Genomic DNA, 18,507 nt, shown 5'->3' on the forward strand with positions numbered 1-18,507 from the left:
GGGGGGGGGGGAAGGGATGATAAGCCATTTCCCAAAATTACTTTTTATTAAGTGATAGCTTGTCTTAGGTAAAAATTACCTGGAAGGGAGCCTGAAATTATTTATTTCTCAGGAAATTTGTCATGGTATAGAAAGTTCATGTAGTGCACTGAAGAAGGTGAAAGCAGGTTTGGCGGTTCTGAAGTACTCTGCCTTGTTAACAGTGTTCTGTAATCAGAATAGGGTAAATTTGTAGGCCAACAAATATAATGCAGAAGACTGAAGATAACTTCTTTTTTTCTCATGCTTTTTTCTTTTTCATATTGTTTTTTAGCACAACAAGGGTCATTTTAAGTTCTAGTGTAGAGACAGCAAGTATCATCAAATCGCATGATCCTGGTGTGAAGGGAGCAGAGGGTAGAGATAAGGAGTGAAATGGGATTAAAAAAAAATTACTCTGCACAGCACTGCTCTGTCTGTGTTCAGAGGAGTTTGGGAGAAGCATAACAAGAAAGACATGAGTTACTTTACTTGATTAATTCATTCTCTCTTTAGTTTTTGAACATTTTTGTGACCTTTCCTGTTGCAAATAGTTATTTCTGAGCTCTGGGGGGCAATTTTAAATCTTTTCTTTCCTCTCATTCATTTTGTATGCTTAGTTTCCCATTAAGTGTCGTCCTTATATTGCTTTATTTCTTGGAAAAATGTGTGCTACTACTTATTTTTGTGCCTAAGAGCATTTGTTTATGACCACACTTCACAGCTCAGGGAAATACAGTTTGTTTTCAAACAACTCAAGTTATATATTAATATGTTGGAGAACATAAGTCTGTTGATGTTTCATTAATCACTTTGTACTTTAAAGAAAGACATAGTCAGAAGGATTGAAAATGCCATTAGGTTTTGAAAAATTTGAAAAAACACCTCATTAGGTTTGGAAAAATTCAACATAATATTTAATGAGTAAAACCTGAACCTGGTTCTTAATCCTTCTTTTCCTAATTCATACATCATTTTGCATTGCTCCTACTAGCTGGTGTTCTTTACAAAAAAAATTCTGCTTGTCAGCAAACTATTATTGATTTAACTATAATGTGACATTTTATGTCACATTGTGTCTGTTTAATATCTGAAGTTGCTTTTTGTGTTAACACACCACCCGGTGCACACTCACTCATTTTTTATTGAATAATAGCTAAGCTGGCTATGTTATTGTGGAAAGATGATTGAATGGTTTCATACATGCACCGTCTCAGCTTCTCCAGAAGAATTGTGATGCCCATTCTTTGATTTACACTGTGCATGTAGTGTTGCTACTCTACCTTACTAAAATACTTATTATGTAGTTGTTAGGTCTTTTACTAGATACCAACCAGACCGAGGACTGAATTTAACAGTCAGGAAGAAATGCTGCAATCTTACTGTTACTTAATATCTGCTCAGCAGAAGCCAGTATGACCACAGGATTTGGTGGTTGTTTTTTTTTTTTTTTTATTTTGTTCTTCTCCCAACTGATTACTACAGTGTATTGCAACCAGCGATGGCTTTTCATAAACAAAAATATGCTTTGTTATGTAGCTAAATATAATTAATTTGTTTTATAAAGACTGTTTACTTTGCTGATTTTAGTTTTGTGATGGTCAGCTTTAAAGCCAGATTGCAGTGTTTTCAAATGTTAGCTGACTAGTTTGATTCTGCTATCATTATTTATCTAATGGATTTACAAACTAATCTTACAGTTAAATATGCAGCGTCTCACGTATTGATACTGACAGGTGGAAAGCATATGCAATATCCTAATAATCTAAGTATTTGAAACTTAGTGAGTCAGAGGGAAGTATTTTCTTAGAGTGAATGTTATTTCTCCAACTGGAACTTGTCCTCAGATTCTTGCAGAAACAAGAGTGGAAGGTTAGAGAGATAAACAGCAAAGTAAGCCAAAATACAGCTGTTAAACAAGCTTGATCAAGGCAGAGGAGAAAATAAATATATTAACCAAGCAACAGACTTTAGCCATCAAATCAGACTTCATCAGCAATCTGACCAATATGATCTAATGAAAGTCTTCCTAATTTTTTGTGTAGTACTGTTATTTACTAAAGACACTTCAGCATCTTTTGTATCTTTCACTCAGATTCTTGAATGGGACAGTAACACACTGCTCTTATACTGCATTATGAAATTACTATTGAAAATACTGATGCTTATGGGAGATCTGTTGTATATCTGCTTTGTTCCCATACCCTGAAAATGTTGTTACACCTCGGCTTTTGAACTCTAAAAATGGAAGAATCAAATATTTATATTAAAAAAAAAAATAAATCGAAAACAGTATATGGCTGCTTCTGTCCCTCTGAGATTCACATTCTTTCATGTTTTCTATCAAATGTTGGCCTTTGGTTTTAGATACAGCTAAAGTATTGCTTAGAGTGTCCTAAAACTTGCAGTTTGTGTTAGAGGAAGATTTTGGCAAAACCTCTATTTTTCTTCTCTTGCATGCAGAAGAGAAGATCAAATCGTCAAGTTAAAAGGAAAAAATATGCTGAGGAAGGAGAAGGAAAACAATCAGAAGAAGAAGCTAAAGTTTCTGTGAAAATCAAAAAGAATTCTGCCCCTTTACCTGCTGAACAGCCTTTACAATTATTTGTGGTAAGTAAAAACTGGCTTGGTCTCTAGTGGGAACTTTGCATGTCTCAAGTAGTTCAGTGAATAAAGCTCATAACTTGGAAGGAACACATTATTACTAAGCCATCATTTGTTTAATGTGACATTTTTCTAAGATCTTGAAAACTGGAAGAAATGGCTTACTAATATTTTTTATTTTCTGTTGTAATCATTCATTGACTTAACTGAAGTTAAGGATAAGACTAAGGATAGGTGTATCTCAAGTAATGAGTTATGCTGCATAGGCATATGAAAAAGTTGTGTGCTAATATTATCATGACTTTCAGAAGTATACAATTAATTGTGCCTTTGGGATCTTTGCTTACTGAGATTTTTAAAAAGGATACAACTCCCTTTTTTTTTTCCCCCCCTTTGTGTTTACACTTTCTTGTTTAACTTGTACTAGCTCTCATACTCAAACTTACTATTGAGCCCTTCTAAGTAAATAAGTGGCAGGAAAGAAACGGGAAAAAAGTGTTAATGAGATGGTTGGGGGAATGACAAAGCTGTAAGGGAAGGAGGAAGATAGTATGATTGGGAACAAATCAGATGAGAGGGAAAGTAACTTCTTATTGGAAGCAACTTTTAAAGATTGTGTCTTTATCTCTGGAACCACAGCTACAGTCTTGGCAGAGCTAAGTAATCCCATGTCTGTGTCAGACCTTGGCCCTGCAGGAGTTCCCAGGCGTAGCCTTGTCTGCTCAATTCCACAGCATGTTTGTTATCTGTGCTCAATCTATTAAACTGAGTTTGACACATACTGGGTTTGGTTTGTTTTGTTTTTAACCTGTCTGCCAGAGTCCTCATGTCTCCATATCTGCATAACTAAATTATAGCTATGTCCACTGCCTCAGAGCAGCAGGGCACTCATGATGAGTGTGTCTGGAAGGCATCAGAAACATTGTTTGCATTATAAGTGTGGCAGGTGAGCGTTGCATCTGATGCTCTTTGGAAGTGCCAGCCTTACTGTACTTTTGCATGTATTCCTCTCTGGATATAGACCTGGATTTTAAATTTTACTCCCAAACTGTTAAAGAGAATGCTACTAGTAGGGGTCAAATTTGCCTTTATTGTTGATTTTTTTTTTCTTTAACAAGCCATTTATGTTTGAATGTTTTAAGCCTTATCAGTTTGTAGAGAGGGCATTTACTGCAATTTATGATGTAATTTTTTTCCTGCATTTATAGGAAAATCCAAGTGAAGAAGATGCAGCAATTGTAGACAAGATCTTATCCTCCAGGGTAATAAAGAAAGAAGTAAGTGATTGTCATGGGATAAAGTTGCTTATTTGAAAAAGGCTTTTGTATTTGTCACTTTACATTTCCCCTATATTTCCTTTCCTAGATATCTGCTGGGATGACAGTAGAAACAGAAGAGTTTTTTGTAAAATACAAGAACTAGTAAGTATTAAAAAGCTGTTTCATTGGAGGTGTTGACTGAAATTATAAGTACTGTGTTCATGTACTAAAATTTTGTATTGTTTGAAGATTACTTTTAGCCATATTTTGTCATCTTTTGTGATTTTTCTTTACAAATTTTATTTTAAAATTGCTAAGAATCTGCATTATATTGTTAGTAATAATTTTAAAATTATCAGTATTGTGAAGCTAGCATTAACCAGTAAGTTGTCAGGCATTACTGCTACAAGAACAGAATTTTTAAAGAATATCTATTTATTAAATTCAGCAGGGGATTACATGCCTGAGGCTAACTTCAATTTAATGAATTTAAATCAGAGTTACTTTTGTGAACATAAATTAATTTAGTGTCATACATTTAGGAGATATTGATGTTGGACTTGGCCTTACTGTTTTAAAAAGAAAAAAACTTGTAGTGATAGAAAACACTTTATATCAGAAGGAAATAAAAAAAGAATGAAGAAGAAAAAGAACTTTTCCCATGTTTTCCTGTTTTAAATTTCATATGTATTTTCCTGTCACTACTCAGTTTTTGATGCCGAAAGTGCAAGCACATTTTTAATTTTACGTGAGTAATTTCATTAGATTCTTGCTAATAAATGTAGGGTTTTTGAGACTCTGGATTCATATACTTCCAGAGACTGTTTAGCTCTTGTTTTCTGAAAGGGTAAAGTCTGTCTTTTTATCCAAGAATGAGTAATACCCAGCAATAGGTCTTTAGAAAGCTTAAAAAGTGATGAAAATATACTGAAAAGGGAGTGTGGGGAAGAAATATATGTACTTCTGTCAAACCAATCTCATTCAGAAAGGCTCACTTGCAGTTAGATGGTGTAGGTACTGATGCTCATGATTCCATCTTCCCTTGACTCTGGTGTTTCATGCTTCTCTCCCAGCCCAATCTGATAACATGTTCCTTTTTGCCATGGCTCTGGTGCTCCTCTCACTGGTCTTTTAATGGGCTCAGCTCTATAGTTCAGTAGTACCTGTGAAGGGTATGCCTGTTTCTTCTCTTGGGACACATGAAAGAAATTTGTGATCCGTTGTGAGTTCTGTAGATCCTAGCCCAAAATCAGTGCCTTAACTAGATGCTGTAAGATGATTATTTGGAGGAAAAAATCTTTGATCTTTACAGTTAATTCTGTCTTAAATGATAAAATGCTCTTTTTTGAGTGAAACTCTGGTTTATAAAATGTTATTTTCACTGTATATTAAAAATAGATAGTAAGCTTTTGCTTTCACTAATATGTTAATCTCTGCAATTTTAGCTCTTATCTCCACTGTGAGTGGGCCACAGAACAACAGCTTTTAAAGGATAAAAGAATCCAGCAGAAAATAAAACGATTCAAACTAAGGCAAGCACAAAGAGCTCACTTTTTTGCAGATGTGAGTATGAAATATACAGTTAAATAAGCTTTTTTCCTTGTAAAATTTGGATTGATAGTTTGCTTTTAAATACAACAGCTGAATGTTGAGAAATAAAAATGAGGCATTAGGGTTGGGTTTTTGGTTGCAGCCGGGGTTTGTTGGTTAATGTAATGTTTAAGAGCAAGTCTTCTGGAGTCACTGAACTAACGTGACTTGGGTGGTCTAAAATTGGGATTGTTTGGGTCGCTACTTAAAAGTGGTAGGGAGGTAAAGATTGTGTTGGTATGACTAGTTTCTCTACCACATGACTTTCCCAAGACAACACTTCATCTGTAAATGACTGCATTTTTCTATTCTGATACCAGATCCTTCTTCAGTGCCAGCCTGTCTGTCCCACACTGTCCCCAAAATATGACTGGGGTCGGGTGTAGAGGGGCAGGCCTCAATAGCTTTTAACTGCCAAATTCATTTTGTGTACAATGAGATCAAGTCTTAGCATATAGCAGTGCTTTTTTGCCTCTCTACTGATTTTATTAATCTTGCATTGCAGATGGAAGAAGAACCTTTTAATCCTGACTATGTTGAAGTAGATCGGGTATTAGAAGTATCTCTTTGTGAAGATAAGGACACTGGTGAGGTAAATGCATCTTAAGTCAAGAAGTTACACCCCCAAGTAGTGTTTGATAATTTTAGCAGACTTCAGAGTAACATGTTAATGGTTTTAATCTTCAATAATATTTTTAATGAGATGTGAGACGTGACAATCTTGTCATTTCTTATGCTAGTCATGTATTTAGAAATAAAAACTGGAATTCAATGGCTTATATTTTTATTAAGATTAATAGGTCACAGTAGACAAAGTTTAGGTCATTACTGACATAAATGTGAGGTTTGAATTGGCTTGTGAGTTCCGACAAAAGGCCAATCCCATGTACTGTCCTGTCTCTCTCATAGTGACAAGGAGTCACTGCTGAAAAAAGCACGAGAAGGCAGGGCAGTGGTTGTTCTCTCTCCCTGTCTAACTCTGTCCCTACGCTTTTGGCAAGTGATTGAGAGGTGTTTTGATAGCCAGCAGTTGACCTTTCCCTCTGTATTTATCAAAACTATTTCCAACTTAAAGTAGCTTTTCTGGAAAGCTATTACAGAACAAAAACATGAGATTAGAAAATAGAAAAGCAAATCAAGCAAATAAATTGCCACAATTCAGAAAGAATCTGAGGCAAGCAGAGAGCAAATACTGACAAAGTTGTTGATTAAGGCTATTTGAATAGCTATGATACTTCCTCTGTTCTTCAAGATAGCAAAATGAGCAGATTTTTACCCAGTGATTTCTGCATTAATCTCCCTAAAGCAGGGTTGAGGGTTAAAATTACTTTTGTTTGTATGCAGCAGATATGTCATAATTACACTTTTAGAAAAAAAAAAGTGTTGTTGTCATAAGATTTTTTTTTTTCTTTCTTTCCCCCAAAACTTCTTGAAGGATGATTTTTTTTACTTGGGTTTTAAATACATATTTACTGAATTCAAATAAAATAATCTGCTGTGGTTGCATCTTTTGATACTTCTCCTGAATTTTTATACATGTTGCCCATACTGGGATCTAAGCTTGGATGCCAGGCTGTAAAGCTTTCTCTTTTAGTGAGAAAAACCTCTCTTTTAGACTTATTTATTTTAGCCTGATTTGGAAAGCAGAGGAAACATTGTGCGTAACAGTTCACTAGTTGACTTCTGTAGTTAGTTCTGCCCTCTGCCCCATTTCTACAAACGTCACAAACGTAGTAATTTATCTTTCCTAAAACTAAGATTTACTTGTGGATAAGTGGGACTTGTAAAGTACTTCTGGGCTCTACAAGTGGCAGAGTATGAGAAGCCAAGGATAAGTAAGTAGATAACAAGAATCTATACCAAACATTTAAAAAAATACCAGAACTGTGCTTTTGTTTCCAGCTCTCATGTAAGCTAGCTACTCAAATAGTAAGGCATATTAACAGTCTGTATACTAAAATAAAAGCTGATAACATTCAGAATTTTCTTCTGCAGCCTGTTATTTACTATTTAGTAAAATGGTGTTCATTGCCATATGAAGACAGTACGTGGGAGCTCAAAGAAGATGTAGATCAAGCAAAAATAGAAGAATTTGAACAATTGCAAGCTTCCAGGCCTGACTCAAGGAGATTGGTAAAATTATACTTAATTTATGTGTCTGTCTTGTGAAATTGGATTTAGTTTTCCCAACTTCAGATTTTTGTGTTAAAACATAAGGTTTATTGGCATTCTGTGTAAAGGATCTGTGTGCCTTGTTACCCAAGAATAATAATATTTTCAGGTGGGCATAGATAAATATTTTCATCTGATTTGTTACTCTGTTAAAAAAAGGTTTTGTTTGGGGAAAAATATGAAGTTCTGTAACTCTCTGAACATCTGAATGAAGAGCAACACATTGAAACTGGCTATCACAGAATCTAAACATCATTAAGATGAGGAGAAAACATAACAAAATGTAAATATCCTTTTAGAGAGGACAGAATTAAGTCTCGTATCTCAACACTGAGGGAAATTTGCAAATGAGATCTGTCAAACAGATTCCCTAATTACTTCCTGCTTTTATTTTTCTTCTTGTCATGAAGGGCTAGCTGAAAGGAGGAAAAATATGTGTAAAAAGCAAATTTTTATCTTTAAATTACCTGTCTTCTGTCTCACAGAGCAGGAGAAAACAAAATAGTTCTATTTAAAGTCCTGTATGTCATTGTCAGAATAAGACATGTGTCCTGCATGGTGTAAGAATGCTTGTTATGTAACTGAATATGCACACTGTTTTAATTTGTGGGCTTTGGATTTTATTTTAATGGGTTTTTTTTCATCTACAGATAATGATGGTAATCACGAGTAACGTCTTCATATTATTTTTAGATCATTTTTCTAGTATTTATTTTAAATCTTGTCATTTTGGCATGTGGGAAGAAGGGCTTTTATACCTCTCTGTTACCGTATTTGGCTTTAAGAGAATAATATGGTTAAAGCACAACTGTACAACTGACAGTCATCTTAGCATCAGCAACAAGTATTTTTGTTCCAGGCCTCCAGCAAGTACAAGAAAGTATTTGCTGACTGCAGCCTTGCAAGCAGGAGCGTGGCTGCTCCTGGTGTGGGGGAGTGGACAGATGGTTGCTTGTGGGTGAGGGGAGGAAGCCACAGCTGCTGGGGAGGGACAGCCACTGCTGCTTGGGGACCTGGTGTCAGGTGATGCTGACGTTGGCAATAGAGAAATATAAAATTCAAATCTAAAATTCAGAGCTGCCAGATAAGGCCACGTGAGTCTAGAGTGAATGCAAGCTTTTGTAAATACTGAGAAATGTAGAGGGGGGTGGGAAGTACAGCTGGTCAGAAAAGCTCTTACTAAAAATATTTTGCTTGAATGTGTGAATTTGTTCATGCTGGGATGCAGAAGCTATCTGAAGAGAATGGTTTCTGCTGGAATCCTGCTTCATATTAGCAAGAAACTTTGTGATTTCTCTACTAAGTTGCCTCCTAAGCTAATGGCCAGTGTGTCTGTGTGTGTCTGTGTGTCTAGGGACATTAAGATGATACACCTTGATACTGTTACAGTCTGTTTTGTTAACGTCCTTTGTATCATGGTCCTGCATATGCTGATACTGTCTTTTATCTGATCCCATGGTGAAATCTATTCAGGGAACTCAACCACTCACATGTCTACCTTGTTGTATTCCTGGTGTTGGCTTCCTGAGTTGGCAAACTGTGAGATCTAGTGATCAGCAGTGACCAGGACAAGTGCTGAAAGGAAAGGGCAAGATCACAGGAACTCAGTGTAGATTCCCCAGACCACTTGAGGAGAGATAGCATTAGCATCCAGAGTTAGACTTCAGGGATTTTGGTAGTCCCAAATACTCACTTGGCTCTGAGCAGCTGTTCTTAAAGCTTCCAAAGTGAAACTTCATATATTCTTGAAGTTTCTTGTATAAATGAATTAGTATTTCAAATTACTAGTGTCAAACTATTTATATGCTTAGTTTTAGAAATCAGTTGCTTGATATTACTGTAGTATAGTATTAAATTAATTTTTAAAATATTAATTTGTATAGACAAATACTAATTTCAGGTTTCCACAGACTATTAATTAGTGTGTAATGTTAACAGTGACACCTTCCCAATTTTATGGATGAATAATTACATTCTAAATTTAAATTGTTACACTCAGGAAATAGTGGGTTAAAATGTTTTGGAAAAATAAAGCGTGTACCAACTTGCACATGTATTAATCTTTCCTTTAAAGGACCGACCACCTCCGAACTCCTGGAAGAAGATAGAACAGTCCAGGGAATATAAAAATGGCAATCAGCTCAGGGAATATCAACTGGAGGGACTTAACTGGCTTCTGTTCAACTGGTACAATAGGTATATGCATGGAATGTTTTTTAATGTAAATTTCAAACCATATGGAGTGAATCACTGCTAGTGGAGTTGAACACTGTTTTAACTAAATTAATCTCTGCTTATAGCTTAAACGGTGTAACTGGAAAAACATTTATTTTCCTTGGTTTTATCTTGGTTTATATACATTTAAAATATTTATTATTATATATTTAATAAAAACAAACCCCAAATCTTAAAAGAATAAAAATAACCTGACCGAAAATAAATTTTCAATGGCTATGAGGAAATTAAAACAAAAAGCAACTTACACGAAAGTACAAGCTTTCAGAGTTTTTGGAACAACTGGGAAACACTTGCGTCTTTCAAAATGATTTCTAGAATTAGCATCCATTTCAGATAAAGCTACCTCTTTTCAAAAATAAAGCTAGTAAATAATTATTTTCTGCATTGGAAGCTAAAGTTAACTTTTACTCATTAACGCTGTGATGTATTAATGGGAGTATATCCGCTGTCCAGATTTTTTCCAGAATGATGTATTTTCTCTGTATCTGTTTTGGATTTCTATTCATTAATCTTCCTGCTTGCTTTATTTCCAATATAAGTTGCCTGTCCTTTATAGAGATTATGTCAGCAAGCACACCATTTTACCATAGGATACATTCATGATCTGCAAAAGAAAATTTTGGTTTAATTCTCGGTGAAGCATGACATAGCTGTGTGAGCATCTGTGCAGACAGAACAAAGGGCTGGAATGTGTGGCTGAGGGTGAGCACCTAGTGGTACACCATGTCATAATTTGGTTCTATGCATTTGTCTCAGTTTTGGAAACGAGGGGAAATTTGTCAGTGAGGCTATAATGCGCTCCTTTTTGTGTGAGTGTAACTGGGATATTTTCCATCTGAGACTTCTAGGGAATTTTCATTAATTTCTTGCTGTTTTGTCAAGGTGAGTGTAATGTAGGAAGTCTGTTTGATTTGAATTCCTTTAATTAGGGCAGATGTAGTCCCAAAATAATAATTCTGGAATATTTTTCTAAGAGAGTCTCATGGAACATTCCATTCTCAGTTTTTTCCAGTGCTAAACATGATTGAAAGCTTGTGGTTTTGTGTACTGAGTTCATTTTTCACCATAACCAGGGAACATTTGCAAGCAACTTTTACACTGCCGCGATTTTGACTGTTTTAAACTGGTAAATTTGAGCTTTGGTTTTCATAAGTTGTGCATTTGAGTAACAGTGTTAGTGTATGTACTTTCATTGATGCTAATAACAAATAAATACATTTTTCTTTCAGGCGAAATTGCATTTTAGCGGATGAAATGGGTCTTGGCAAAACCATTCAGTCTATTACATTCCTTTATGAAATCCTCCTGGCTGGAATAAGAGGGCCTTTTCTGATCATAGCTCCACTTTCCACTATTACAAACTGGGAAAGAGAATTTCGCACGTGGACTGACCTTAATGTTGTGGTGTATCATGGAAGTATGATCAGCAGGCAGATGATTCAGCAGTATGAGATGTACTTCAGGGACTCCCAGGTATTGTAATGTCACTTGTATGCAATAACTTGCCCAAAACCTGTTCCAGGTAGTAGTAATAAAAAGTATACTTTACATTGTCTGTACATATGTCTTAGTGAAAGTCATTTTGCATCCCATGATGTGTTTTTTAAGCTTTTAACATATCAGAATCTTTACATATGCTTACTGAGTAAATTCTGTGAAAGTGGTTGCAGCAAGATGTATGGCTGTTTCAGTACACTGAATAATTTTGCAATTGAATAGCAGTGACACTGATACTCATGGAGATTAAAGTCTACACAGATGGTTGCAGTTGGGTCCTGAATTTGAAGAGCAGTGAGAACAAAAATACAGCTGATTAAGCTCTATATTACCTTTCTGTAGCTATTGATTTCCTTTTCCGAGTGTAAACTAGTTTTATCTGTGTAGTTTGCTTTTTTGTCTGAAATACTTTAAATGATGTGAAAAAACCTTGAAATCTGAGTATTTTGAAAAGGATTTTTTTTTCCTTTTCTACATATTCTGCATTTTTTTTTTTAAACTATCACGGTATTTCTATAAAATTGGTAAGGCAGAAAACTTTTTCTGATGTAATGCTAAATGTAAAATGACATCATCTTTCCCTAGTGAGTTACTGTATACTGCCTTATTGAAGGCTTGCATATTCTCTTTGTCAGACCAGTCAAGTAGAGTAAGCCGGATATAAAGTGTTCCTTTAGTTCTCAGGGTGATTTTTTTATTACTTACTGTGCTAAATGTATTGCTGCCCTTCATTTTGATTGACTGACTGTAGGGTTTTTCCTGTCATTCTTTCAGATTTTCCCAGACTTAAAAATGTGATCTACTTGCATCTTTTGAAACAATTTTTATGAGGTGGTAATATCTGTAATTTAAAAGTGGTTAACTTTTACTGTTGGTTTAGACAGTATTGGATTTGTGGCTATGGATAATTAGTCATTAGTATTAATTATAGAGCTACAGAGATGTAATAAATGTGTATAGGATGGCAAAACAATTTATAATGTGTAATCTGATGTCTGACTCTTGATAAAATTTCAGCAACAAAATAGTGAAATTGAGTAGTTACTAGGTAATGTAACGAATTTGGTATGTTGATGATTTCCTAGGGACGTATTGTTCGAGGTACCTACAGATTCCAAGCCATTATCACAACTTTTGAAATGATTCTTGGTGGGTGTCCAGAGTTGAATGCAATTGAATGGCGATGTGTTATTATTGATGAAGCTCACAGACTGAAGAACAAAAATTGCAAACTCTTGGAAGGATTAAAATTAATGAACCTTGTGAGTAACTATATTTAGCTTTCTGAATTTGATCCTAGTTAAGAACAGTAAGATAATAAATCAGAGATTTGTTATACCTGCTAAAAAACCCCTCTTGAGTAGTCTTTTTCAGGAGTTACTGATTCCTGATGCTCTCTTCAAATGTGTGTATTTTTGATAGCTGATGCTCATATGTTTTTCATTAAATAAAATCTAGCAAGTTCTAAATAAGCAGAATCTATTTCCAGTGCTATTCTATTCTATAGTTTGTTTTGATTATGGCAAAGATTTCATTTAAAATTTGTCTTACAATAATAGTTTTTGTACAGTAATTAATGTTTAAAAACCTAAGAAAGTAACAAGTTATTTAACAATAAAAACAAGCAAGTAGAATTTAGAAAAAAAAATATTGTCCCAAAGTTAAGATTTTATTTGATGTAGTGCAAGATTTTAGAAAGCAGATATACTGTGAATCTTGAGGCTTCTGGTGCATTTCTACAGGATGCACTATGACTGGTTTTGCATTGGGTTTTTGACTTCATTATTACTTTGAGACACTTGTTGCTACATGCTCTCAGAAGTCATCTTATTTGCTGATACATGCATTAGTGTATATTTTCCACACTATGAGAGGATTTTACATATTGGAGGCAGAAGTTGAAATGTTCAGTCATTTCTTCATTACAGATGTAGGAAGAGAATTTAAAGAAAAGCTAGTAGAAAATACTTGTTCTTTTATAAATCTGTTTATATTAGCTGTGTACTTAATGGCACACAGAACTGGCATTTTCAGGTTATGACATTCAGACTTAACAGAAAAATTTTTGCAAACGTGTGCACGTGAGGTCATGTGAGGTTTTTTTTATTTCTTTCTACAGGAGCATAAAGTCCTGTTAACGGGTACCCCACTGCAGAACACAGTAGAAGAATTATTTAGCCTCCTTCATTTCCTTGAACCATTACGTTTTCCTGCTGAATCTACATTCATGCAAGAATTTGGAGACCTTAAAACAGAGGAACAGGTATTGCATGTTGAATAAGTTCATTTTGAGCTTCAGTGTGTAAGACAAACTTCCTTGAAGGAAAAACTTTGTTTTGAATAGTAACTATTACTGCTCCCCACCCTCCCTTCAACTCTTCACATATCACCTATGAGTTCCTTTGTCATGCAATTTCTCTAAACTATGCAGACAGTAGAAATGACTTAAAGTATGTTATTTTATGTTAAAGAATTATTTTTTACTTTTTTGGGTCGATTTTTTAAATTTGGCAAGTAAATGGTGAGAATAATAAAACTTGAAGTTTTCTGGCTTTGTAGGCAGAGTCTTTGCAGACAAGTGCCAAAAGTTGCTCTTTTTTTTGTTTTGGAGCACATTAAAAATTTCTTTCATAATTTGGGGTCAGAATTAAGGCTATATCCTATCTAGCAAATATTTCATATAAGTCTAGGAAAAAAAAATTAGTGATGCGAGTTCAAAAATTTCTAATTACTATTACTTTCTCATGTTCTAACAAACTACTGTGTTTCATTTAGGTTCAGAAACTACAAGCTATCCTGAAACCCATGATGCTCAGACGATTAAAGGAAGATGTAGAAAAAAAGCTGGCTCCTAAGGAGGAAACTATAATTGAAGTAGAACTAACTAATATTCAGAAGAAGTATTATCGAGCAATTTTGGAGAAAAATTTTGCTTTCTTATCCAAAGGAGCAGGGCAAGCAAATGTACCCAATCTGGTTAACACTATGATGGAACTCAGAAAGTGTTGTAATCACCCTTATCTCATCAAAGGTAAATATATCATAAAGACTAATTTCTTTTTTTTAACTACTATTGTACTTTTTTTGAAAATATGTAAGAACTTGTTGTAATTCTTTGACGTTTTAATCAGGTTTTGCAAGGATTGGATTAGGTGTAAGCATTTTTTTTGATAGACGTGAGGCGCAGTTGTGTATTTGAGGCCTGAAATGTGAACTTGTTGTTTTGTAGGATTTCACAGAACATTCAGAAGCAATTATCTCATGGAAGTGTTAGATCTCTTTAAAAGCAGTATGAAGAACTTCTAGAGCTAACTTTAAAAATTAACACTTTTTACAAGTGATACAGTTTGTGTCAGTCTTCATTGCTTTTCTCTTGCTTGCAGGAAAATACACTTTAAGCCCTTAAAGTTTTTGCTGATTTCAGTCATAGTGGGACTTAATAAAAGGTCTTCAGAATACTGCTTTTGGGACTCATGTTCCATGTTAAAACACCACAGATACAAAAGGACTTGAGGGTTTTTTTGATTGGCATTTTACACAACACTTGACAACAAGTTGTATTTTTGTTTTTGCAGTTTGGGGTGGGGAGGGTCACCTCATTCTAGGTGTTTTTTCTGTGGTGTTCTGCTTAAAAACTTAAAATTTGTTTTCGAAGAGCATAGGACTAGATGATCTTGCTAGACTTTAGATCCATCCAGAACTTTGTTCTGTCTCCAGTAGTGGTGAATGAGGATATTTAGAGTACAAGCACTGATTGTGATAACTTAGTCTTGTACATACATGGAGATATTTTTGTAGATACACCTAAGAAATACATTATTTGATAGGTGCTGAAGAGAAGATACTCGGAGAGTTTAAAGAAACATATAGCCCAAGTGCTCCTGACTTCCATCTGCAAGCAATGATCCAGTCTGCTGGTAAATTGGTTCTTATTGATAAACTTCTTCCAAAAATGAAAGCAGGAGGCCACAAGGTCCTTATCTTCTCTCAAATGGTGCGCTGCCTTGATATTTTGGAGGATTACCTTATACATAAAAGGTAAGATACTGCATACTCTGTCCTCTGTAGTGTGTTGCTCTCAGTGGGCATATCTTTGAATATTAGTGCAGGATTAATCATTACAGCATACGAAAAATAGGAATAATTTATTTTTTTGCTAATCACTCTGTTAACTTGCTGTGTTCTGTGATGGTTTATCATTTATTCACTAACAAATTAAAAACTTCAGAGAACAACTAAAGAGAGGTTGTTGAGTAAACCATCTGCCTTCAGTTTGTTGGTTTTTATATTAAATGTTCTGATATGTCTGTACTGTTTATACATAGCCTGTCAGAAACCAAGTAAGTTCAAGCTCAGTGTTACTCGTCCAAACCCCAAGAAGCATAGAATGTGTTCTTTATTTACATCATGTTGAACTTGGACCAGGCAGGGGTAATGCAACTCCTTACTCCTGACAGAGAATATAAGTACAAAATTGTAATCAACATTATTGATGTAAAAATAAAAATGTGTTTCCTGTCTTTCCTAACTTATTAGTGAATTTTGCAGCAGAACTGAACTGCCAGCCATAAAGCAGCTCCTTAGGTCGGCTTTTACTGTCACACATAATAGAACCCTTTGATTATACTGTTGACTTCACGGAAACCAAGAGCTTATTGAAGCATGTGACTAAATACTGTGTATAAAGTCTCAGCACATAAAATCTAACCTGACACTTGGTTACCATCAGTAGTTGCTATGTCAACCTGAAAAAGTATAAAAAGGCATAGTTCTGGTTGTTCTAATAGTCCATTTGTTGGACTGTTCATACTGCTCTGAAGTGTATATTTGTCAGTGAACTACATAGTATATAGAGTAAAAAAGTTGTGGGGTGGGTTTTTTTGGGGGGTTTTTTGTTTGTTTGTGTTTTTTTTTTTTTTTTTTTAAAAAAAAAAAGTAAAAATGTCAAGCCTTCCTACAGTGGATACTGGAATGTATATTAAAAATCTTTAGTAGATTGTACTAATACCTCTTTTTCTGAAAATTTTATACAACTTCTGTGCTTTTGGTTTTTGCTTCATAAAGGTGTATCTAAACTGAGAGCTCAGTGGTTTATATGTTTTATTTTAATAGACTAATTTTAACTTCCTAAGTAGTACTTATAATCCAGTATGGAAAATACTCCTATTTCTGTAATGATCTAACATTGACGTTAGTGCATCAAACCTACAGGTGGAATCTTCTGAAACCTGTAGAAGCTTGAAACTTACTCTGTGCCACCGTTTCACTAGAGATGTTAGAGTGCACACATGGTTAGACTTCATACTTAACAGAATTCATGTCTGTAGGAGAAGGCTGCCTGCCAAAATGCCTGTGGTCCTGTGGATTATCTGCTGTGCCGTTTTATAGCTGACTAGAAGAAAGACGGTTCTGAGGCTTTTTGATGAGTAGAAACACATTCAGCATCTTATTCTGTTTACAGTGTACAGAAGTACTGGGCTCCCTTTTTAAGCATTTCACTTGATTTCAGAAATTTCATAGGAGTTTGTAATTATTAAAGGTAACAGGAATGACAGTTTTACTTGAAGCTTAGAAATTTGCTGGTTTTAGTTTAGGAAGCCCTGGTTTCATTGATGCCTTGATAAAAACTGTTAGAGGTGCTGTCATGTAATTTCACTTCCATTTCTCTTAATCTTGACAGAATCAATATGCGGTTTGTCCAATGATAGTTCACCAAGTACTGCTTTCTGGTGATTACTTGGTTACCCCTAACATTTTCAGACAATTCTGTATCTAATACAAACGTACACTGTCCTGCTTCTCTGACCCTAGGCAGGAATCCAAGCATAATAGCATGTGAACAACTTTTAAGTGTCCACATGGGACTTCAGGTTATGGTGTGTTTTAATGAGACTAAGTGCCATGGTAGTACATGTTTCCTGGTATGTATTTTCAGGTACTTGCTTTAATGGACAAAGTTCAGGTGGACTTACTTTAAATTGCTCAGTGTTTGGACTTGCTGATGTGTATTTTGTACTACTGTTGTGATTCCTGGTTATGTTATCCACTGATAATCAAAATTAGTTTCTATCACTCTGACGCACTCTACAGAATAAATATTCAGGCAGGAAATCTGTTCTAATCCCCCTTTGAATTATGAAAGATTTTGTAATGATTTGTGTGTGTGTATCTGTGGCAATTTCTAGATACTTATATGAACGAATTGATGGGCGAGTACGAGGGAATCTCAGACAAGCTGCAATTGACCGGTTCAGCAAACCAGATTCCGATCGCTTTGTTTTCCTTCTGTGCACCAGAGCTGGTGGTTTGGGCATTAACTTGACTGCAGCAGATACATGTATAATTTTTGATTCTGACTGGAATCCTCAAAATGATCTGCAGGTAAATTCCTTTGAGCATAATAGTGAGGCCTAAGAAGTCGAACCGGATTGATATAAATTTAGTCACTTTGAATATTATCTCTGTTTTGAACATGCATAATTTTAAAATGTTCTTTTTTTTTTTTAAGGCATACGTTTAATAATTTTTTAATGCTTTCTACTGGGGTAGCAGAGGTCATCTGGGTTTGGCTGTGTTCTAATTTTGTCGTTCAAACTGATTACTCTTTTTAACAGTACAGCACAGGAAAACTAAGTGAGTTGATAAAACCCTTAAGATTTTGATGACTTAATGAAACTGGGAGTTAGGTTTTGCATATACTGACCAACACAGATTATGGAAGTAGTTGTTCAGCTAAAACAACGTTTATAGAAAAGGATTAATATGTATTAAGAAACAGTGAATTAATTAAATCTAGGATTGGATGCTGAAATTGAATTAATTCTCAAGTCACAACTCCTTTCCCATTTGTATTTGGAGATCAGATAACTTAGGAGTTAGCATGTCTTTTTACCTACTGTTAATGCAAGAGAAAACCCATTCAGTAACCTTCAGCACAGAACATTCATCAGCATTTAACTACCTTTCTAAAAATTACTCTGTTTTTAGAAGGTTCTTCACAATGTGGAAAATATCAGATATCTTCCAATTACTTAAATGTGAATCGACCTCCTTTTTGAGTTAAGACTATTGTTTTTCAGGTTGCACTACAGCATAAACCATTTCTAAAAAGAATGGTATCTCATTCCCA

The 18,507-nt window shown here is 34.9% G+C and overlaps 1 protein-coding gene across 6 annotated transcripts in view; it reads left to right on the forward strand.

Annotated features, from left to right (window-relative positions):
• Positions 1 to 18,507, forward strand: part of CHD9 (chromodomain helicase DNA binding protein 9) — an 89,138-nt gene that overhangs the window by 45,385 nt on the left and 25,246 nt on the right. For all 6 annotated transcript variants that reach the window (XM_026856559.1, XM_026856558.1, XM_026856557.1 and 3 more), the window contains 13 exons: positions 2,482 to 2,628; positions 3,831 to 3,899; positions 3,988 to 4,043; positions 5,327 to 5,444; positions 5,977 to 6,063; positions 7,467 to 7,604; positions 9,718 to 9,839; positions 11,111 to 11,354; positions 12,464 to 12,640; positions 13,498 to 13,641; positions 14,154 to 14,409; positions 15,206 to 15,416; positions 17,564 to 17,759. In XM_026856559.1, the coding sequence (XP_026712360.1) occupies positions 2,482 to 2,628; positions 3,831 to 3,899; positions 3,988 to 4,043; positions 5,327 to 5,444; positions 5,977 to 6,063; positions 7,467 to 7,604; positions 9,718 to 9,839; positions 11,111 to 11,354; positions 12,464 to 12,640; positions 13,498 to 13,641; positions 14,154 to 14,409; positions 15,206 to 15,416; positions 17,564 to 17,759 (1,965 nt within the window). The remainder of the gene's footprint in view (positions 1 to 2,481; positions 2,629 to 3,830; positions 3,900 to 3,987; positions 4,044 to 5,326; positions 5,445 to 5,976; positions 6,064 to 7,466; positions 7,605 to 9,717; positions 9,840 to 11,110; positions 11,355 to 12,463; positions 12,641 to 13,497; positions 13,642 to 14,153; positions 14,410 to 15,205; positions 15,417 to 17,563; positions 17,760 to 18,507) is intronic.

The sequence above is a fragment of the Athene cunicularia genome (assembly GCF_003259725.1).
Source record: "Athene cunicularia isolate RWA chromosome 11 unlocalized genomic scaffold, athCun1 chr11_part1, whole genome shotgun sequence".
Classification (NCBI taxonomy): domain Eukaryota; kingdom Metazoa; phylum Chordata; class Aves; order Strigiformes; family Strigidae; genus Athene; species Athene cunicularia.